The 23,928-nt window shown below is 49.6% G+C and overlaps 1 protein-coding gene across 4 annotated transcripts in view; it reads right to left on the bottom strand.

The window, feature by feature from the left end:
• Positions 1 to 23,928, bottom strand: part of TMEM94 (transmembrane protein 94) — a 968,231-nt gene that overhangs the window by 261,385 nt on the left and 682,918 nt on the right. For all 4 annotated transcript variants that reach the window (XM_078654522.1, XM_078654523.1, XM_078654524.1 and 1 more), the window contains one exon: positions 16,527 to 16,741. In XM_078654522.1, coding sequence (XP_078510648.1) covers positions 16,527 to 16,741 — 215 coding nt within the window. The remainder of the gene's footprint in view (positions 1 to 16,526; positions 16,742 to 23,928) is intronic.

The raw sequence follows: 23,928 nt of genomic DNA, 5'->3' as shown, positions 1-23,928 counted from the left end.
GATTGCTAGATCCCTTGTGTTGCACGTGTCTGTGAGCATCCTGTCAAGATGGAATCTCCTTTTAACCTTTGTGGCCTGTTTAAGTACAGTGTGCATGAGTTGGTACGGTTATGTAAGGAGAGAGACATCCCAGTGAGTGAGTCAGACACCCAGTCCAAGCTTAGGGATAACATGATCCTGTGGCAGAAGAGTGACTGGGAGCGTGAGCACAGTGAGAGGGAGAGGGCCCGGACCGCACACCATGAGGGTGGTGGGTCTGAGGGGAGCCCTGAAGAGTCTGATGTGGAGAGTGAGTGTGACAGTGGATGGGCGCCAGCAGAGAGTGAGTACCCCCTAGATAGGGAGTCCCTTGCTGGGTCCAGTGTCAGATGTAGCACCCCATCCCTTTCCCTGTCCCCAGAGGAGTGGGTGGATAGGAGAGAAGAGAGGGAGCACCAGCTGGCCATGGAGAAGCTCCGGTTAGAGTATGCCAGAGAGATGGCGCAGCTGGGTGTGAATGAGCGGACTGCAGAGGCTGAGAGGGCCTTGGCCAGGGAGAAGATAGCCCTAGAGTGTAGGTTATCCCCTGAGCGCAGTCTTAATTTTCTGGATCCCCCAGGGAGGGTTGAGTCCAGTGGTGGCAGCTATTTAAATCTAAGTCTAGAAAGTCCCAGTTCCCAGAGTATGGTTCCTGTTTCCCCAGAGGAGGAGAACAGGTTGAAGTTCAGGAACCATAGGAAACCGCCTCACCAGAAGTGGGGGTATTTTGTGGATGACTGTTCTGATGCAATGGAGGATTGGCTGGCGGCTAACCCGGACGATGAGAGGGACGGAGTAGTGAGTATGTTCCTCAAAGAGCAGTTGCTCAGTGTTGTGTGTCCAGAGTTGCGCCAGCACCTGCTGAAGTTGAAATGTTTTTGTCCTTGGGACCTTGCAGAGGAAGCAGACCGCTGGGAAAGGGCCAGAGGTTCTGTAGAGTCATTGGTGAGTGACTCCGAAAGTAGTGGGTCAGGGATCTTCCAGCCCAGCGTGGTGGAAGAGGCTCAGTGTAGCCCAGCTAGGTCCCAGTATAGTGAGAAGGGTGTAGGGGCTGACTGCCTGGCTCAGTGGAGCAGGAGTCAGTGGGTGGCTGAGAGCCCCCAGAGGCCCGAAGCCCTGTCTCAGAGCCTGGGTGGTTTCTTGAGGGAACACCAGGTTGGGGACCTAGGCTGTCCTGTTAGCCCATTTGAGGAGGATCTCCTAGTGAGTAGAGGACCTGGAGCGTCTGTAACCAGAGCTCCTGTGGTTCCAGAGGCTGGCAGTACCGCTCCGGTAGGGAGGGTACAGGAGTCCAGCGTGAGGAGTGATTGGGGGATGAGTTTCCCAGTGGATGCACCAGTGGACCAGAGACTAGCCAGGTGGGCTAGATCTTCTTGGAGGGACCCGGGTGGCACCACTTCTGGTCTGGGGGATCGTCACGCACTGTCAGGTGGACAGAGGGCGGGAGATCTGCGCCAGACAGACAGTCACACAACAGATGTGTCAGTTGTTAGCCTCAGAGGGATTGTGGGTGAGTCCCAAGAAGTCCTGGAGTGCCAGGCAATTGTTCCACCAAAGGTTTTAGACCGGAGGTTGGATGGCCAGGTTCAGGATCAGCCTGACCTGAAGGGTAGGACGACTGTAACCAGTGTCCTGACCGGTTCTTCTTCCAGAGGAACCTCTCCAGAGGGGAGAGGGCAGACCTCTGGAAGGGGGTGCAGAGGGTGGGAGAGCCCAACTCTGACCCCGGTGCAACCTGAGGGGTTAAACCCTAGGTTGGGATGGCGTTCTAGGTGTCCCCCTCGCACGGGGAGGAGGAACCCTAAAAGAAGAGGTAAGGGGAGGAGAGCCTTCCCTGAGACTCCTGGTCCACCTGAGGTTGTAGACCCTAGGCTGGAGAACCAGTGGCAGTCTAGCCCTGTCTTGCAGACAGGAGGAGTGGAGAGTGGCTACTATGTGCCAGGGGTTACTACCCCCCACTTCATGAGTAGGCAGGAACCAGTGGCACCTGGGTGGCCTAGGGCCTGGTCCTGGCCGCGGACAGCTGAGGAGTACCAGTGGGGTAGCCCAGCTGGTCCTTACAGTAGCTTTAGAAGGAACCCTAGGGGTTCACCGTGGCATAGAACAGGAGGGTGTCCCGGCAGTGGCGGGCCTGCGTCCGTGTTCTATCGCCCCAAGCAGGGAAGTCCATCACGGTGGTGATTGTTCTCCCCTGCGTTTTGGCTGGAAGGGGGTTATGTTGGACTTGGCCCGCAGGGCTGGTTCACCCCTGAACTTTTTGCCTTATGTGTGACCCTGTGTCAGTGATTTTTGGGTCTCTGCGCACTTTCCCCTGGGTCCCAGAGTGAAAGTGCGTGCGTGTAGTATGGCTGGCCTGCCCTCCCATAGGAATGCATGGGGAATGTGTGTGCCCTGGTAGTTCCTGATGTGTGGGGAGTGCAGGCTCGAGTTTAGTATGTATGAACTCGTGAGAGTGAATGCTGCGCAATGGTATGTGCGGCTTGTATGTGTCTAGAAGGGAAGTGTTACTTCTGGACATTGAGATATGTGTGCATGTGCTGTGAGGGTGCTGGAGCGTGATTGGCTGGAGCTGGCTGGCATGCCAGGCTCCAGGAAGTCTGGATGGGTCTGCCCGGTGGTGAGTGGGAGATTAGCATGAGTGATGTGTGGGAGGAGTGTACCTGTGTCCTGGATGGGCTGGGTTTTCCCCACACAATGCTGGCTCCGCCCCCCTGTGGTGTGTCTAACGACCCTAGCCTCCCCAGTGAATGAAATGGGTGGTTGGGCCATCAAGAGTGCTCCAGAGCCAGCTGCAACTGGTTTTCCCCCCACCCTGCACCTTGAAACAAAGGATTTGTTAGTATAAGAAGGGGCTGTGTCCCCTTGGAAAATGTTCTGCTTTTGGATCCTGCCAGAGGGGGCTGTTGCTGCTGCTGGGGCCAGGAGGACCGCCACTTGGACTGTCTCCCTGCCTGGAGACCCAGTGTGCTGGCGCTGGCCCAGCCTTGCCCCCCCTACCTGCCTCCAGCCCCTGCTGGAGCCCTGTCCTGTCCTCCAGTGCTGGGGAGCACTGAGGACTTCGCTGCCTGCAGCCTGAGAGCGCTGCTCTCTGCCCTTCAGCGCTAGGAGCGCTGAGATCGCCTGCCTAGCGCTTGAAAACGCTGGATTTTGCCCGAGCGCCGTGAGCGCTGTATTTTGCCCGCCCTGTGTGGTGGTTTGACGGCGCGGGTGCCACCCCGCTCATTGCCGTATTATTTTGCCCGGTTTTGAGTGATCTACGAGGGAGCCCACTCCTCGGATCATCTGGGAGCCCGCCTGCCTGCCTAAAGCGAGCCGCCGCGCTGCCCGCGCGACCCGGAAGTGAAGGGATTGCCGGCCAATCGCAGCGCGGCCCAGGAAAGGCCGACCGGAAGTCCCGCCTCCCTCACCGAGCCGCGAGGGAGCCTGCCGAGGCTCCCCGAGAGGAAAGGAGAGCCCCGGGACCAGCGGGAGAGACCCGCCGCCGCTGGAAAGCCCAGCGCTAGACCGGTGAGTGCCTGCCTGCAGAGGAGGGGGGGGGAGCGTCGGGACACATTGCCGGTGTCCGCCCCGCCCCCTCTCTGTAGCGCGACCTCGCGCCTATGTGTTTTGAGCCTGAGGGCTCCGGGGGCATTTCCTTATTTCACGAGCCCTGAGAGGCTCTGAGCGCCCCACGTTCACGTCGAGTCCCCCGAGGGGGGACTCCCAAAGAGAGGCGCCCGTGTGTTTCGAGCCTGAGGGCTCAGGGAGCATCTCCACGTTTTGGAGCCACGAGGTGCCCCGGGGGCACCAGTTGATTTAGAGCCCAGCGTGGCTCTTGGCAAACTTGATCCCTTTGGGTCCCCAGAGCGAGGGACCCCCCAGCCCAGCGAGGCTGCACCTGTTCATTGCTGGAGCCCTGAGAGGCTCAGCAGCCCCCCCCTTTCTGGTGAGAGAGCCTAAGAGAGGCTCACCAGTGCCACAGTGGTGGTTCTTTGAGCCCAGAGAGGCTCCAACTTTGCCCTAACTTTCCCTGAACCAGTTGCCCAGCACTTTGTGGGCAACTGCCACGTTTAGGACCCTGACACTTTGGACACAGGGCGTCCTAGCCCCAACAAGGCCAGAGGGCCTAGGGACAGTCACAGGTGGTGACTTACGTGAGTTTGGCGCAATTGTACTTTCTATACACCTCTGAATGGGTAGTTTATTCATCATGTGTTCTCTTGTGCTGCACCTCTGAATGTGTTTTTATGCGTCATGTGCTTTGCTTTTACACCGCTGAATGTAGGTTCTGCATCATGTGTTTCCTTCCCCTGCACCTCTGAATGTGTTTTTATGCGTCATGTGCCTTTACACCTCTGAATGAATGTTATGCATTGCATCATGTGTTTTCCTCTTACACCCCTACAGGTATTGTAATACATAGGTGGTTGTTTTCTCCCTAGTACAGGTGGTGCTAGTGAGGTCCTGTTACCAGTGATTACTGGTTGTGTGCTCTATTTTCATATTGTGTGCTACAGTGATTTTTATTTCTACAAGTGCTAAGTTCTAAAAGTGCTGATACCCCTGACAGTGGTCCAAGTGGCCCTGTCCTGTGCAATATCCCTTGTAAATTCCGCCCGTGCCTGTTGGCACAGTGTAACAAGATGTGTGTTTTATCTGATGTATATTTATTATAATACAAAGGCTATTTTTACATAACCTTGTGTGGAGTTTCCTTTGTGGTGGGCCTTTGGTTGTTGTTGCTGGGGTGCGTGCGCAAATACTTAACCTACATCGCCTCCAAGTTTAGCCTTGCTGCTCGCGCCACGTTACCTAGAGGGTGAGTAGGGGTTATCTTGGCGTGTAACTCCCTTGCCCTGACTTGGGGGTGGTGGTCTCTGACTGACTTTGGCGAAAGCCCTGGCCAGCCGGGGATCCCGTTTCCAACAGTATCTTTACCCTTTCATCTCTTTACCCAAACCCTCATGGGTATATTGGGTTGCTCATTGTGCTATATATCATTAGATGTAACTGAGGCACGTATCTCCGACATAGAAGACGGGATCACTCAATCAGTTAAACGACTGGAACGAATAATTAAAGAGGTGGCCATCAAAAACAAGGACCTTGAGGCGTGCAGTCGTCGCAACAACATCCGTGTCCTGGAGACTGCATCCACCGGCCGTGTGGACCTGTTGGTGGAGAACCTGTTAATGGAACTGTTTGGTAAGGATTCCTTCACTGCAAGCTTTGTGGTGGAAAGAGCGTATAGATCCTTGGGGCCTCGGCCTAATACTGGTCTCCCGCCCAGGCCTATCATTGCACATCTCATGAACTTTCGGGACCGAGATACTGCGCTCAGACTAGCCAGGGAGCCTTGTGACATTGCCTGGCAGGGCTCCAAGCTGGCTTCTATCCGGACTTTACCGTGATAGTGCAAGACGCCCGTCGCAAATACAATGGGGTAAAGGCCACCCTCCGGAACCTTGGGCTAAAATATGGAATGCTTTACCCTGCCAGACTAAGAGTTGATGTCGGTGGCAGGACGCGCATTTTTTACACTCCTACTGAGGCACAGGAGTCTTGCAAGACATACAAACAAAATAATAATCACCCCCCAGCGGGTGGGAGTCGCCTGTCCCCCCAGCATAGTGGCTCAGACGCTAGCGCGGACCTATTCTCTGGATCAGGCACTGGTTAACACTCCATCAGGGCTTAAGATTCATTGATGTAACACAATTTGGGAAAATGTTATTCATTCTGTTATGATGTTGCACTAGGCTGGATGATTGCTTTTGCATTGCCACACCCCCATGGTGTATCCGTTAGGTTTATTCTTCCCCACACTGGGGTATTGTTCTAGGCAAATGACAGGTAAAATATAAAGTCAATTGGTACTTCATGTTCTGTTGCGCATTTGGGACTGGCCTCGCTCTGGTTGGGATGAGGTTGGGTGGGAGCGGGGTTATTCAGACAATCTATCTTGGTTTATACGTAACTATGTTCACTGTCAAAACACCTTTATTCATGTCGCCTTTTCGCTGGGCCCCTCTAGCCTATCTCTAGTATCCTGGAATGTGCGTGGTCTCCACGACAATCGCAAGAGAAGACTAGTGCTTCACTACCTATTGAGACATAACATAGACATAGCCTATTTACAGGAAACGCACCTACCCATTACAGAAGTAGCACGATTTGGGGCAAGCTGGTGTACACCTAGATACTTCACAAATTATAGTAACTACACCAGGGGTACAGCCATTTTTATCCACAAAAGGGTTCCCTTTAGTCTACACGCCGTAATATGCAATGCTGAGGGTAGATATGTCATTGTCACGTGAGCCTTGGGGGGGGATTCACAACTACATTGGTTTGTGTATATGCCCCGAATTCTGACTCCCCTAACTTTTTCCACACTCTACAAGCTCAACTAGCGAAATTGGAGCCGCAATTGATATTAACGGGAGGGGACTTTCCCCTGCTACTTAACCCCAGACTAGACAGCACCTCTAGGACACCAGATACCAAACCCCATGCGCGTCCAGCCCTTATAGAGCTATGTGAACAATTTAAATTATTGAACATATGGTGAAAGCGAAATCTGACACTTACAGATTATACTCATTATTCCGGCCAACACAACACCTGGACCAGAATTGACTACTGGCTTCTGACACCAGAAGCGGCTGGCTGGTTTGATGCGCTTATTACACTCCCGCGGACATATTCAGACCGCTCCCCAATATTACTACGCCTGAAAGTCCCTCACCCTGAGGATTTCGAGCGGCACTGGCGCTTCTAGAGTCACGCCCTGCACAATGAGCTCTTCAAGACAGAGGTACGCGAGACTATCAAAGACTACTTTGACATCAACAGGGGCTCCGTAGATTCCTGAGCTACCTTGTGGGAGGGATTTAAGGCAGTCATCAGGGGCGTCTGTATTTCCGAACATGCCGGGGTTCTCAAGGACCTCCGTAACACGCGGACACGCATTGAGAGGAACATTGCAACCCTGGATGCTTCCTCAATGCAATCCTCTGACCCTGCCAACGGGGCGGCGCTTGGCCCTTCTGACCGAGTATAGAGACACGGCGGACCGGGAGATACTGTACCTGGGCAAATACCACACAGCTCGACACTAAGGAGAGGTCAAGCGGCCTGGCAAAATGCTGGCGCAAATGCTGCGTCCACGTACAAGGCCTACATCACGGAAATTCGATCCGCCACGGACCAGATCCTCACCACAACCTCAGAGATTCGTGACAAATTTCTGGACTATTACACTACATTATACACCTCTAAAACGGGGAGTGATCACACTGTGCAGAAAGAATACTCATCAGAGATTGCACTTGTGTATCTTGAAAAATACATGCAAGACTTTTTGGCAGAGCCTATTTCCACTGAAGACGTCATTGGTGCCATCGACACCCTCAGTGGCACTTCAGCACCCAGGCTAGATGGCTTCATGGGCGATTTTTATAAAGAATACAAAGACCTACTTGCGCCGCGATTGATCGAGGTGTACGCTGAGGCTTTGGAAAAAGAGGTCCTTTACCCCACGTTCCGTGAGGCAGGTATTATATTACTCCCCAAGCCTGGTAAAGACACATCACTGTGTGGGTCCTACAGGCCGTTGTCCCTCCTAAATCTAGATTATAAAATATTGGCCGAGGTGATCGCTAATCGCCTATCGCAATCGATGGAGTTTATAAAATAAAAACCAAAGGTGGTGATGGGCGGAGCGTTGACAATACAAACACTCACCCCCAGTCAACTGATCTGGGTTTAATCCATCACCGTTCTTTAGCTCACTCCGCCACCCCAGTTCAGACATGGCCATATGCAAATCAGTCTGACCCTGTGCCTCATGGGAACAGTCCAGCCCGAACTGCCAAGCCATGTCTTCCCTGGACCGGAATCAAGCTTCCCAGGACCGGTTTCTGGCATTACAGCCGTCTTCAGCTGGGCTTGCTTGACTCCAGTGGCAAAGTGAGCAAGGGACTCACGTCTGAGTATACCCTGCCAACTTAGGGCGAACAAAGAAAAACCAAAGGTAAATCGGGATTCGTGCCCCATCATTCCACCACATTGAATCTTAGGACATTATTTGCAGTGCTCCACTGGATAGATCCCGGAGTCCCGGCTGCCGCAATACTTCTTGATGCGTATGGGAATGCCTATGGGATTTATGGCCACCACTGCCCTATTATACAGCAATCCCATGGTCAGACTCCGTTTGAATGGCACACTCTTCCGAACATTCAGGCTATCAAGTGGCACCTGGCAGGGCTGCCCATAGTCAACTCTCCTGTTCATTATTGCCATGGATCCGTTAATTAGGCATTTTCAGGAACGACATCTACAGCGAGGAATACAGTTTAACACAGGCCCACTTTTGGCCTCGCTTTACGCAGATGACACAATCCTTTATGTCAGGGAGCCCCAGGTAAATCTGGAACCTCTCGGAGAGATACTCTGATTCTGCCTTTTTTTCGGCCTTGGCATCAATTGGCACAAATCAGTAATTTTCCCTTTAACATCCGGCACAAAACAATGGGAGTGCGAATACCCTCTCGAATGGTGCACATATTCGGTCAAATACCTGGGGATACATATACATCTAGACACTACGCAGATCGTTTGTTTAAATTACAGACAGGCCGTTGGTACTCAGGAGACTCGGGTAGAGAGATGGTTGCGATTGCCCTAGTCAATGTCGGGAAGACTGGCTATTCTAAAGATGGTGGTACTTCCTAAATTTCTGTATTTATTCAATATTATCCCCATTCCCCCAACTAACCGATTTTTCAGGACACTACGCACCCCCCTTACACATCTGGTCTGGGGAGGGAGACAGCCTTGGATTTGTTGGCCAGTGCTCACTCTACCATATAGTGGGGGGTACGGGATATTGGATCTGCAATTGTATTACCTTCTGGCCCAGTGCTGCTATGCGCATACATGGTTACACCCCGACCTGAGCAACTGTCCCCATTTTTGACCAAAGGCATCCCTAGGGATCCCCAGGACATACAAACCGTGTCCACTACTAACTGGCCGTGGGAGAAACTCAGACGGCTATCCTGCGCCACAATGCTTTACTCTTCCGCCCTTCCTCTCCCGAACGCCCGCTCGATCCCGATATCAGGTGAACGGCTGGTGCAGCGCACCTTGACCACATTCAATATTACCAAAATGGGAGACCTACACGCTGGGGGCCATGCCTTTTCACTAGAGGATGATATACGCTTCCTAGATGGTAGCCTCAACGATAGGTTTGTTATAGGGCGCATCCGGTCAAATGGGGCGCATTTAATTTCTAAATTGTATGAAGCTTGCGCTAACATGAGGCCCGTCAGCGACGACAAGAACTGCAGTGATTGGGAAATAGACTTGGGCAGTCCAAGAACTGATGAGCAGTGGGCCAAGTGTTGTGTGGTCACCAAGGTAGTGTTCCTTAACAGTAAACACAAATTTCTCCATTTAAAGTTTTTGCGACGCGCATACTTCACCCCCGTGAAAGCGCATAGGATAGACCCATCCAGACCACACACTTGCCTGAAATGCGCTGCGCCCCAAGCTGACTTCACACATCTTGCATGGACATGACCACAGCTGCAGGCTTATTGGAAACAAATCTACTGCTCATTGGGGAAAATGATTCACTTGCCCCTCATTCCAAATCCAGAGGTGGCCTTATTGGGATATACAGTAAACTTCCCTAAAGGGGTTAGGCGGTTTGCTTCACTAGGTCTGCTCCTGGCCAAAATGGAAGTGGCTATTCATTGAGGCAAGAGGACGGCTCCTAAAGTACAGAATTGGCTGAACAGTCTGGCTTATTGCTGGATGCTCTTCAACTAATCTGCCTAGTATCTCGAGAATTAACAGTGAGGTAGGAGTTGCCAGCAACATCATGCAGATACATGGGTTCTAAGGCTGCAGTAAAACAAAGCAGTTCGTCGAAAACAGCATCCATTGGTGCAGTGCACATGTAATCTATAACATAAGGCCTCTTGGATCCATCACAAATGAACAAGTTACTTACCTACGGTAACGCCTTATCTAGTAGAGAGTCCATCTAGCCGCAGATTCCTTACCTTAGAATTATCCCAAAACACCAGAATAGATCCGGAAATTTTTCATGAGCAGTACCCCTGGGCGCCGGCTCCACATAGCTCTGTCCACACCAGAAGTGACGTACACAGTGCTGTATCTTTATAGGTGCAGTTCCAGCGTGCTGACATCAGTTTCTTTTAGCAACATTCCACGTCAGGAGCGTGGAGCCATGAAGAATGCTGATCAATGGTGTAGGAAACTGGGCCCCTGAAAAGAGAACAGTCTTGTCCCTAGAAATCCGTTTGCAGAGCGGGAAGGATGAGTCAGTCGGTAAAGAATCTGCAGCTATATAGAATTTCTATCATATAAGGAGTTACCAAAGGTAAGTACATTTTTCATCTGATAAAGACTTCTAGCTGCAGATTCGTTACCTTTGAATAGGTACCCAAGCAATACCTCCTCAGTCTGCAAACTATGTCACACTAGAAAGTCCTACAGGACCAAACGAGCAAAGTACCCATCCCAACGGATTTGACTGTCCAGGCAATAATGCTTCATGAATATGTGTTGAGAAGCCCACGTTGCTGTCTAACAGATATCCAGGACCAGAATCCAGTGTGCTAACGCAGTGGTGACAGCCAACTCAAAGGGAGTGCACATCAGAAAAGTTAAGACCAGATTAAGGTCCAACTGAGGTATGACAAAGGGCAAAGGTGGAAACGTGTTGCAAACCTTTCAAAAACCTATTTAAAACAGGTAATTTGAAGAGGGATGGCTGATCAGGCAACCACCGAACGACTGAAATGGCAAAAAGATGGCCCTTTATGGTTATCAGAGCAAGGTGGTAACCCTTTATTGTGTCCAGAGCAGAGCCCTGCTGGGCAACAGAAAGGATAAAGAGAAGAACCGGAGAGAGGGAAGCAGAAAGAGGGCCAACCTAATTCTCTAAACACAATGACACAAACTTGCCCCAACAGCAGGCATACACAGTCTTGGTCGGGAATGCTTGTCTGGCAAAATAACAGTGCAGACTTGAGAGGAAGGTCGCCGCTAAATCTCCACGCATGAAGGCGGAGCATTGACAGGTTTGGGTGGAGAACCCTCCCCAGCTGCTGCTAGAGAAGATCCTCCCGAATGGGCAGCCTGAACGAAGGGCCAATGGCCATACCCAACAGCTTGGGATACCAAACTCTCAGAGGCAGTCCAGAGCTACAAGGATGACTTGAGAACTTTGGGCAGGAGTGGTATGGGCGGAAAGGCATACAGGAGGCCTGAGCTCTAATTCGAGACAAAAAGCATCTCCAAGCGAGAGCCACTTGGGAAACTCCAGTGCACAGAACTGATGACATTGCGTGTTCTTGGCAGTGGCAAACAGATCTAACCAAGGCTCTCCCCAGTGCTTAAAGAGTCCTTGCTTCACCTCCGGATGGAGATGCCATTCGTGATATGCTAGGCATCTTCAGCTGAGTTCATCTGCCCTGGCATTCAGAGAACCCACCAGGTGTTGAACCGCAAAGGATATGCCTTGACGTTCCAGCCATGTCCATAGGCACAGGGCCTCTCGACAGAGGGTCCACAACCCCATCCTGCCCTGTTTGTTGCAGTACCACATGGCGGTGGTGTTGTCCATGAACACCTGCACTATCCTTCCCTTGATGGAGGGTATAAAGGCATTCAATGCCAGCCGGATCACCCAGAGCTCCAGGAGGTAGATGTGGAATTCAGATTCTGCTCGAGAACAGCGTCCTCTCATCTCCACCTCTCCGAGGTAGCCACCCCATCCCAGGAGTAACGCATGTGTCACTACTGTCAGATCTGGTTGGAGAAGGGTCTGCTGCTGACCCAATCGCAGTTCGTTAGCCAGCACTGCAGATTTCATGGAATTCCCTCCAAGATCTAGATCATGTTGTATAGAGTACCCAGATGCTGCTCCCACTGGAACTTCAGGTCCCACTGCAGAGCCTGCATATTCCAGTGTGGCTGAGTCACAAACAGGATGCCATTAGCCATGAGGCCCAGCAGCCTCAGAGTCAGTCTTACCGAAATCCAGGTTAGAGGCTGAAACATCGGTTTCATAACCTGAATATCCTGAACTTGCCATTCGGGAGAATAACCTCAAAACTGCACCCTGTGCAGAATGCTCTAATGAAATGGAGCATCTGAGCGGGAGCCAGGTTTAACTTGGCACATTGATAGTGAACCTCAGCGAGCGCAGGAGGTCCGCCATAGTCTTGAGGTGGGAAGCGACAGCCTGGGGCAATCCCGCCTTTAACAGTCAGTCATCAATTATGGGGAAGACTGCCCCTCCCCCCGATCTTCGCAGATGAGCTGCAACCACTTCCATCCCCTTGGTGAACACCCAAGGGGCACTAGTAAGGCAAAAAGGAAGCACAGAGAACTGAAAGTGCTCATGGCCCACCATGAACTACAGGTAGCGCCTGTGGGCAGACAGTACGGGAATGTGGAAGTATGCATTATGAAAGTCCAACACTACCATCCGGTCTACTGAGTCCAGGGCATACAGAACTTGAGCAAGTGTTAACATTTTGAACTTCTTGTTGAGAAAGACATTGAGAGGGCACAGGTCTAGGTTAGGATGAAGGCCTTCATCCTTTTTAGGTACCGGAAAGTAGCAGGAATAACAACCACAACCTACTTCTGGCGTTGGCACCCTCTCTATTGCTCCCCATCAATTCCTGATGGATGAAGGAGAGATGGTCCTCTGTAAGCCTATCACAAGTGGGTGGCATGAGTGGGGGGTAGTCACGACGAGGAGTAGCTCCTAGGGACACTATGAAGAACCCAGCGATCAGACGTTCCAGACCTCCAGTGGGACATGTGATGGCATATCCGGCCTCCCATTAGGTTTCCATGATGGTAAGATGGCAGATAAAGGGGTTTGGAGGCTGCGGCTACCGAGGGGAATAGTAAATTGGCCCGACCCCTGGTTGCCCGACTCTCGGCGTCCTGTGAGTACCGAGTCCTCGGCCAGACAGAGGATGGGAGCTTTGCGAGCTGTGGTGGCTGGGCTAAAAAAGACAAGGCTGGAAGTCTCCTTCCATGGCCGCCAAAGCAGCAATAGGCAGCCTGGGGTTGGTGAGGGGCCATGGAAAGGCACAACAGCTGGGTCATGACTCTGCTGTCCTTGAAAGCGTCCAGCATGGAGTCTGCCTCGTCTCCGAAGAGATGGGAGCCATCAAAGGGCATGTCCATAATCGATGCTTGGACATCCCCGGAAAATCCAGTTGTTCTCAGTCAGGCATGGGCCCAGCCAGTTGGTCATGTCCAGCCCATATCGAATAGTGACCTTCACTGCATCTCTCCTGTCAGAGATAGCCTGGGAAAGTATGGTCCCGGCCTCTTCCGGGACCATGGACAGCCACCTGCGCAAACAAATCCCACAGATCATGGGAGTAAAGGTCCAAAAGGCAAGCGGTGTTCAAAGACCGCAGTGCAAGGCTGGTGGTAGAAAACATTTTCTTTCCTAAGGTGTCCAGCCTCTTGGATTCCCTATCCAGTGGAGTGGTAGCGAACGTGGCAGGATTTACATGGGAGGTAGAGGCTTCGACTACCAAGTTCTCCTCGGTAGGGTGTTGTGTGAGGAAGTTGTGGCCCCCGTGGGTGGGGTGGTAGCGGCAGACAATTGTCCTATTCACAGGAGCCCCTGTGAAAGATTTAGACCAAGTCCCCAGCAGGACATCTGTGAGGGCTTCGTTAAATGGGACGAGAGGTTCTGAAGGTGTCCCTCTTCACAGAAGCACCTCCGTCAAGACGGTAGTCTTGACTGGCACTGAGGATAGGCAAAGGTCCAGGAACTAGGCTCCCCTTTTCACTACCAAAGAAAAACAAAGCCCCTTCCTCTGTAGCCACAGTAGGAGAGAGCATGCCAGTATCTGCAGAGGTGTACAGACTGCTGGCATCTGCCAATTTCTCATACAAGTCCATGTTGTGGTCTAAGGGCTGGTATTTTTCTGGATTCAGTGACCCCTTGTCATATGGCCGATAGGGACATTATCAACACCGCTAAGTTAGCATGAGCTGTGCTGCCATGATGCCGCTTTTGCGCACGTTACTACATGAATTTATGTTTTCAAGACTCTATTTATGCCTTTCACATGAGAACTGTCTGCTTTGTGCGTTCTCTGCCTGTTCCTGGAGTTTAGTCTAAACACACTGAGCAAGGTCAATAAACAATGCCCCTTGTTATTCTGTTCTGGTCGGTCCCTTGCACCTAGACAAAACACGCAAAGATAGCTGCAGCTGCTGAAGACTCGTGCTTTGATATTATGGGAATGCATGTTTGGTTAACACACACTTGGAGAGGGACCTTTCCAGATAGAAGAGCAGTGCAGTTCCTATGATGTAGATATACTATCTAGGCACTAAGATATGGGGTCTGCTGACAAAGCCCAGAGATCTTCTATTATATAATAATACTTCTTCTCACCAAGGGGAGGGTGGTTAGGCCTTATAGCCTGTGTCCACTGGCTTTATAAGATGACATCTTCCTTTATGATATACGGACTTGATACAATGGTAACTGTGTTGAGTATGTGCATTTTTTCGTTGGTAGTGGCTCGTTTACTGCGTTATAGAGCACAATAGTTAAAATAAACCTTTTTAATCTATACTCGTGACTTAGCCAATTCTTATTGGGAACAAGTACGAGTGAGTGAGTGAAAGGCCATGTCTTGTTACCACGATTCCTGAGAGAGTGGGGAGTGTTTTGTTCTGGGTTGTCCAATCATTTGCGTCTTCGTGATTGTTTAGGAGAGCGAGTGAGACACTATAGCTAGTCAGTCCTGGGATTGTGGGTACTTAGGTGGTAGGAAGGCTTAGCCCCTATACACCAAGGTCCTGTATTCCTTCACATAGTTCTGTGTATATGCAGAATCCCTGCAACACCCTCCTAATCCTCCCCAAGTCCAAGCCCATAAGAATAGGGCTTGGGCTCCGGCTTAGAAGGCAAGGCTTCAGTCGGCATCTGAGTCAGTGTCGGATGATGCACCTCTGGCTCTGTGTTGAAGTCAGGGATGAGAACGGGAACAGCATTACCATCAGGGAAGGTTTAGGTGGTACAATGGGCGTTGGGTCAGATCCAGCTGTGGATCGAGGGAGCTCTAATGGAGCCGAGGGAGGAACCGCCGGTGGAGAACCAGAGGGGGCTCTTCCCAAACCCATGGGCCCAAAGGCGAACTAGTGGAAATGGGCTGTCCAAATATGAAGTGCATGGCCTCCTAGTACTCGCAAAGTTGGGCGGGATTCACTCTGGCTCCTGGAAACTCTGGAAGGTGCAAGCTCAACCACAAAGCCCAACCTTAAATGACGACGCTCCTTAGTCTTATAAGATGACTTTGACAGACCTCTTCGACTTCTTACACTTCTGGCGCGTGTGTGACTTACCCAAAGACGACTTGGAATGAGACAGGATCTTGGGCTCCGCTACCAATTCGGGGACCTTTCTCTCGACTGGGATTGAGACCGTAATGGCGTCGCACGTCAAGTGGCAAAGAGCTTGAGGCCTCAGGTCTTTGGGTGCATGGTGTGGCAGGCGATGCAGGTTGTTGCGTTTTGATCGTTCGAGTCACCAGAGGCAAACAAGGTGCGTGCCGTCAACAACACCTGCCGGTGACAAGCGGTGCAGGGCTTGAAGCCAGCCCTCATAGGTAAGATCCTGCCACACCAGGAGAAAAATCTCAAAAAGTATTAGACAAAAAGTCGAAAAGGGTCAGTCAAAAATTGACTGAGTGTAGCTCACTCTGGATCTCCGCCGACTCGTGTGGAAAGAAAAGAAATGACATCAGCACTCTGGGGTGTATCCTACATAGGCACTGCACACATCATCCACAGCACACAGAGCAGAACAAAACCTCCTAAAGCCATGCACGGGGTACTGCTTCCAAAAACGTTCTGGATCCAGTCTAATGCCTAGGGACAATTCTAAGGTAAGGAATCTGTGGCTAGAAGTCTCTGTCAGTCCATATACATGAAGGAACTCCTTGAAAGAAGCACAGATTGCCACCAAAATAGACATCATATTAGTAGAAGTTTAAAGGGCCAGTGTACATAGGACCGAGGCAATGGATTCAAAAGAGGTAGCACAGACAAGCAAAGCAATGTAGGGGATTCTAAAAAAGCAGCACAAATGTTCACAAAACAAACTCTAGGGAAGGAGCCCTGACACAATAACAAAATGGAGTTTGGGAAAGTATCATGCATGTGCTCCCACAAAAAAAAGTACGTGAGGTAGGCAAGTTTTAGAACACTATAATAGAAGAGCTAGAGAAGGTAATCAACTAAACAGAAAGGGCTGCAGGGAGAAGTGCAGGTAAACACTGGGAGGAAGCACAATCTGTCAGTGGAAGGCCACCCAAACACTAGGCAGTAGTACATGATGGGGTTCAGGAGGTGGCACTAGACTGGCACTATCAGGTAACACAGATAGACTAGGATCCAAAGGCAATTTGGGCTAAGACTGTGAGGCAGCATACCATCAGAGCTCCAGCTGTTCCGTCGACTGTTGTGCTTGTTTGTGGTCAGGGGAAGATCACATGCACTTGAAAGACCTTGTTGTCCAGGAATCTGAATCAGCTCAATGCAGTGACCATTGAGCTCCGATGACAGCAAGCACTGCATGGGTTTGTAAGAGAAGGCAGAGCAGTAACCAGAGAGACAGGCTCGTTGGTAAAAATCCAGAACTTTCTTCCTGCAATCAAAAACAAAGTATGAAATGTCTTAAAACACTATGTGATAAGAGCAAGAAAAGGCAGACACTTTAAAGTAAAAAGACATAGAGCAGGCAAGAAAAGGCATGGTGAGGAATAGAGCAAGAAACATCACCACTGGAAACAGGGATGCAGAAGACATTATGAGGACAGAAGAGGTAAATGCAAAAAAAAAAAAAAAAAGCAGTGGTGAACAAATACCTTCAGTAAAGCTCTTTCAGGTGGAAACTAACCATATAGTCTGTACCGTTTAAATTCCCTCAGGGCATGAGACTAGATCCGTAAACTTTTCAGCAATTGTTCATGTGTGCCAATAAGAGGTATCATCGGACTCCACAAAAGCACTGGAAGTAACAGTATGTAGCCATGTATAGATGCCATTTCTAAGTGCTGATGATGTCAGTTAAGAACAATTCAGAAAAGGGGGTGGTGATGAACAGAGTGTCTGAATTAAGCAGACCACTCTTACCCAGTCCAAAGATCAGGGCTTGATCCATCACCGTTATTTAGCTCACTACCCCATCCCAGCTCAGAACCTGGCTATATGCAAATTAGTCTGTCCCTGGCCCAGTGCATCATGGGAACAGGGCAGACCAAACTACCAAGCCAATTCTTCACCAGAAAGGAGACAAGCTACCGGGGACCGGTTTCTGGCATTTCAGCCTCGTCGGCCCGGCTTGCTTGAATCCTGATGGAGCAGTGAGCAAGGGACTCATGTCTGAGTATACCCTGCCACACCTATAGTGGCCAAAAACGATTCAGAAAAGGGGGTGGTGATGAACAGAGTGTCTGAATTAAGCAGACCACTCTTACCCAGTCCAAAGATCAGGGCTTGATCCATCACTGTTATTTAGCTCACTGCCCCATCCCAGCTCAGAACCTGGCTATATGCAAATTAGTCTGTCCCTGGCCCAGTGCATCATGGGAACAGGGCAGACCAAACTAGCAAGCCAATTCTTCACCAGAAAGGAGACAAGCTAAGCCAAGTTCTGAGCTGGGATGGTGCAGTGAGCTAAAAAACGGTGATGGATCAAGCCCTGATCTTTGGACTGGGTAAGAGTGGTCTGCTTAATTCAGGCACTCTGTTCATCACCACCCCCTTTTCTGAATCATTTTGTCCACCATAAGCGTGGAAGGGTATACTCAGATGTGAGTCCCTTGCTCATTGCACCATCAGGATTTAAGCAAGCCGGGCCGACGACGCCTGAAATGGCAGAAACCGGTCCCCGGAAGCTTGTTTCCTTCCCAGTACAAGAATTGGCTTGGTAGTTTGGTTTGCCCTGTTCCCATCATGCACTGGGACAGGAACAGACTAATTTGCATATAGCCAAGTTCTGAGCTGGGATGGTGCAGTGAGCTAAAAAACGGTGATGGATCAAGCCCTGATCTTTGGACTGGGTAAGAGTGGTCTGCTTAATTCAGGCACTCTGTTCATCACCACCCCCTTTTCTGAGTCAGTTAAGAACAAAGCATTCTGCGCCCTCAGACGGGTAGCATTAGTAAGAGATTGAGAACCTGGACAGTATGCAGAATCCAACATGGAATCTTATTATCAACTAAAAGTCTTCTCTATGGAATAGGGAGTGTAGATGGCAGAAATGAATCCAAGGTTAGATTGAGCATTTACCAGAAAGAGCATCACACAAGATATGTTCCTTCTTCTGAAAGATACTTCTATGGCAGATTCCTCACCTCTTGAAAAGATACCAAAGTAGTATCCTCCAAAAATAGGGAGTCTGAGGAGAAGACTTTACATTGGGAGGAACAGCATGCAAAACTACCCTCCCTGTGGAAGTGAGAGTCAATACAATAGTGCCCGATGAAGACGTGGACAGACACCCATGGAGCAGCATGACAGATGTCCAGGACCGCTATGATCTTAGCTACAGCTGTAGTGGTGGCTTTAGCTCTGCTGATTCCAGAAGGGTTGGGACTCAAGGAGAGCAGGAAAGATCTCGCTCATCATATCCCAGAAGAAATGAGTGCATCGCCTCAAAAAACAGACCACACGGCCAAAATAGCAAGGTTTCATTGAGTGGTAGGGTACCAAAGCTTTGGCGGTTGAAGAGCTTAGGTGCAAAATGTCTGCAAGCAAATCTGCTTTGGTTGCCATAGTAGACAACTCTAGTTCCAACACCAGCACCAGAGGATGCACTTTCCTCACTAGTGGAGGGGCCCAACAGGGATTCCAATTAGATTTCTGATGAGGTATCAAACCACTAGCATTCTAGAATTTTAAATACAGCCCAGCAACAGTATAGTAATGAGGCAGCAAATGGTCAGTGTCATCCTCATCGTCTTCATCAAGGGGAACATTTTGAAGGTCTTTTATTCCACCAACATCTGAGTCAAACATGGCCTCAAGGCATTGAAATATTCGTTTTGAGGCAAAGGCACTGTCGGAGAATCTTCCCACACCAGACTCTGTTTTGGTGACTTCAAAACAAGATGTTGGTCTAGATCAAGTCGAACCTTTACATGAATATGTGACAACATAAGAATGTGCACCCCTTACAGAACTTTGGGTAGTAGACAGTGGTTGTTGTTTTAACTGCTTTGACAATAACTGTTTCCTTATTTACTTTGTAAAGCCCTAGCTAGCCAGACAGGCAAGGAATTTGTGCACCTGAATCACAGGCATGATCTCAATGATGTAATAGCATTGTCAGCTGATAGTAACAATGTATTGCTGGGATTTGTGCGGTGTCAAAGCCTGAAAAAGATCAATAAAAATGTGGTTCCACAAAGAAGATGAAGTCGAACCCTTCTTCCAACCAGAGACCGAAATCAGGGCCAAATCCATGGCTGACGGCATGATCTTTACCGAGGGAGGGGGGTGTGGTCAAGTACTAAGCACCTGTGTGAAGGTCAAACAAGTCAGTTGGTAACAGGGAAGCACTTGACGGTGGATGTCAGTCTGGGGGCCCTGCAGTATCCATGGGATTTGAAGGCTCTCCAGGGGGAATTGGGATCTTCTGCAAAAGATGCAGCATTGCCCCTCTGACGGCCACTAGCTGCCCCAGAATCAAAGATGCAACAAACAATAAGATGATGGGTGGAATTCTTAAATTATTCTCACACCTGGAACGGGATCAGGTATTGCCACGAAATTGGGCACAAGATTTGGAATATGACCGACCTGGTTTCTCGTGCTCAGTAATATTCAGCTTAACCTCCCGCTTTCTGCTGGCCTTCGGGTGCATCATGGAGCATTTCTCACATGAGCTCTAATAATGCTTGGATCAGAGACACCAAAGGCAGACGTCATGCGGGGCAGTATCCAGCATCTGCTTCCTATAGGGCAGCACAGTTTCAAGCATGTAGTCTTCAAGGGACCCATAACACAAGCACACTGTAAAGAAAAACATTTTGGAGGAAGAACAGACAGAAGCAGAGTTTGGGATCTGCATAAAAGGGTGCTGAAAAATGGAACTGATGTTGGCACTCAAGGATGGTGTCTCTATATGGCTCAAAGTCATCACTACAGGAGGTGAGAACGCTAGAGGCCTGCAACAATGCACATCCTGGGCGAGGTGCTATGTCTCCTCCCCAGGATGGAAAGGGGGAAGCTTCAAAGGCCTCTGAGAGCTTCTCCAGACCATTTGCTGTACCCAGCAACTGGCCCCCACCCGTTCTACCCCCACTCTGGCGGGAAGACTGGCGGGAAAAACTAGATCAGGAAGGGGTGTGTGCCAACATTTGCCAACTCCACCCCTCAGGTGGAGGAGGCGAGGTGAAGCACGACCCCGGGCTCCGGCCATCTTGTAGATGGGGAACCCTGCCCAATCCCAGCTAGGCTCCTGCCCCCTCCCACAGGAGAGGAGCAGGCTAGGGGGTGTACCAACCCCAGGACAGGGACCCATTGGTCCCTGCCCTTGCCCTACCTGTGACACCCCTAATTTAGTATTTAGGGGGTCCCTGAACCTTCCTTCCCCAGATCCAGATACCAAAACAAGAAAGAAGAACAAGAAACAAGAAGACCTGCCATGCAGCTGCTAAGAAGAGGAAGACACCAACTGATTTGGCCCCAGCCCTACCGGCCTGTTGACCCTCGAACCTGCTCCTGCTAAACCCCGGCGTCTACAGTGGTCAGCAACCTCAAAAACCCCGGTGGACCTGACTGCCTTGTGACTCTGACTGCCTGGGTCTCCCACGAGCAGTGGTACTGCTCAAAGCAAGTAACAAGCCCTGGCATCAGCCCGGAACCGCGAACCCTGCACACTCTGCACCCGCCAAGCCTGGCCTGTGCTGGAGTGAACCAAGTACCTGAGGACATCCCCCCGGCGATTCGGACTCGGAATCCAGGGCCCAAGGACCCTCCTCGACGACCCCAACGACGCCTGCAACCTCAGGACAAAGGACCCATCCGACCGCGACCAGCAGGGGGTAAGATTTGCCAACCTCAAAAGACACCCCTGCACCCGGCGCCCCACAGCCCCCTGTGCCCATCTCCTGGGTGTCTACCTATCCTCCAAGATCCCAACTTACCCCTCGAAGTGTTGGTCGTTCCTGAAGATCCACCGTCCCCGAGCCTGCAGCCTTTGGTCCCTTTTCAAGATCCTCATTGGATAACATTGAGCGCCCGACGGCTCAAAAGCACCCTGCACCCAGCCGCCCGAGTGCCCCTGGTAGTGCAACCTGTACCCCATTCTACTTCCCCAATTGCCCTGAGCAAGTGACCAGGAGCCCAGCTCCCACAGCCGTGTGGCCTGCTAGCTAGCAGCTACCAACCGAAGGCCCCCCTGCCTCTCATTGGATAACATTGGGCCTAACTAACTCTGCACCTGGCCGCCCCTGTGCCGCTGAGGGTGTACTAACTGTACCTACCTGACCCTGGGGGACTTCTGAGTCTAAGCCCAGAACCTTAACTTCACCAGTCGAGTACTCACCTGAAAACCGATGACTCACTTTCCTGCCTCTGGATAACATTGACTGGTTTGACTCGAAAAATCTTCTAAGTGTGAAGTTTTGAAACCTTAAAATATTAATCTAAAATCAGCCGAATAACTAATTTCGAATTGCTCACCTGGGATCAGGAGAGAAGCCAATACTGTACCTTGTAGCCCAGTACTGGACCGCAAAAGTAATCACAACCGTGTTTGCCAGTAATCTAAATTTCTGCCATAGGAAACCATTGACTGTTTTTCTATGAAATTTCTTCAAAGTGTGAAGTTTTGAAAACTGAAAATATTCATATAAAATCAGCCAAAGTCCGAATTCGAAAGTACTCACCTGTGATCAGGGGAGAAGCCAGTACTGTACCTTTCAGCCCAGTACTGAACGGCAAAAGTAATCCCTAGCGGGTTTACTAGTAACCTGTATTTTCTCCATAGGAACCCATTGTCTGCTTTTCTATGAAATTTCTTCTGTCTACTTTTGAAAACTGCAAATATTCTTTAAAAATTGGACGAAATACTGAAACGTAATTACCTATCTGTTTTGAGTTAAGCCCCCAGTGCTGGCCCTAGGAGACTAGTGCTGGGTTACAAACGTAACGTGATCGTACTTACCTGCAACCTGAATTTCCTCTCATTGAATAACATGGTCATATTTACCTCGAAAAGTTTCTAAGTGTGAACTTTTAAAACAGCTTTAGATTCCTGAAAATCCCTCACAGTAACAAACGTTTTTGCTAATCTGGTTTCAGCTTAGACTCCAGGACGGAATCTTAGATCTAGTCCGGGTATTACCAAAGTAATCCATAGAGTAATCAACTGTACTTATCTATGAAAAACCCATTGAGCTCAATGCTAGACTGTGCCTCAGAACTGTGTTGCTTACTGTTTGTACTGTAACTATTGTGTGCACAACCTTTATTACTGCTTTGCAAAGTAACTAAATGAGAATACTCATATCGAGAAAAGTATATTTCTATAACTGTTGGCTCTAAAAATAAAACAACTATATCTTTGGATATACAAACAATTGGCCAGGAGTTCAGCCCTTGAGTGTGTGAAACCTTTTGCTGACTGAGTGTGTACAACCAGTGCTTTACACTGTCCTCTGGTACTGCCTTACTGCTCGATCAAGCTACCACTTTGGAGAGTAAGGTCAGTTCTGACTTTAACCTCTGTTTTACCTCTGGGGTTGGTGGACTCTATACACACTGTACTGCATTCTAGTCCAGTATATATAGAGCCACTTTCTCACATGTTTGGATTAGGCAAGCATTGTAAATGGGTCAAGTGACGAGACATATTCTCTGTGAGGAGGATCAAGGGGCAAATGGGCTGCAGCAAGCTCAACCATTTGCACAGGATGAATGAGGTAGAAAGAGAGGCTTAAACAGGTAACAATGCTGTACTAGAAGCAGATGCCTACTATCGCCCTAATAACTCAAAAATGTTAGGCGGGTAGGAAAGAAAGAAGCTTAATATAAATGGTGAAAGCAGATGGAGAACACTTTTACAATTTGGGAGGTAGATGAATGAATCTTTTCAAATGTCAGCCCGCCCAAGCTTCGAACGCTGTGCACTAGGGTCGGATATGCCCCACATCAAAGCACCACTAAGCTGAGAATCCGACATTGGGGGCCACCCAGCATGATGGCCTCAGTGTTTTCAGTATACAGCTTTAGATTGCCATCAAGCTCACCAAATATGAAAAACAATTACGAAATTGCATCTGTGTATCCCTCTAAGCAGAGATTCAATTGTGTATCATCAACTTAATATATATAAAAAAGTTTGACAGATTTTATAAAGTTAGGAAAAGGGGCAGCATAAAGCTTAAATAGAGCAAGACTCAGGGAAGAACCTAGTATGACTGCATTTTTCTACTCATATATGAATTTTAATTTCTATAGATGTTTGCATAAAAGGATAACCCAGTGTGCCCTACGAAAATTATAAACTATGTATAGTGGTGATAAGAACTATTGTATTCAATAATTATTAATCTTAACTTATTGCTGCTTTTCAACTTACTGTGAAAAGGAAGCCTGCATGATGTTTTTAATGATGTTGAATTGTGTGTGTGTAACCCTTTATGGCGTTCAGACAAAATAAAAGGTTTGATGATGATGACTGCAGGTTTATTAAAGGCACAAAACTGCCTACAGAGATCACCTGTAATCTGTCTTAGAATAAATGTTTAAAGTGCAACCCACAGCCTTACTTTTGACACCAAATGTACGTAGTCTAAGCTGTTAGATGTAAGAGAATTAACT

Source organism: Lissotriton helveticus, chromosome 7 (genome assembly GCF_964261635.1).
Source record: "Lissotriton helveticus chromosome 7, aLisHel1.1, whole genome shotgun sequence".
Classification (NCBI taxonomy): domain Eukaryota; kingdom Metazoa; phylum Chordata; class Amphibia; order Caudata; family Salamandridae; genus Lissotriton; species Lissotriton helveticus.
The sequence above is the reverse complement of the archived record's forward strand: the minus strand, read 5'-3'. Positions and strand labels throughout refer to the sequence as shown.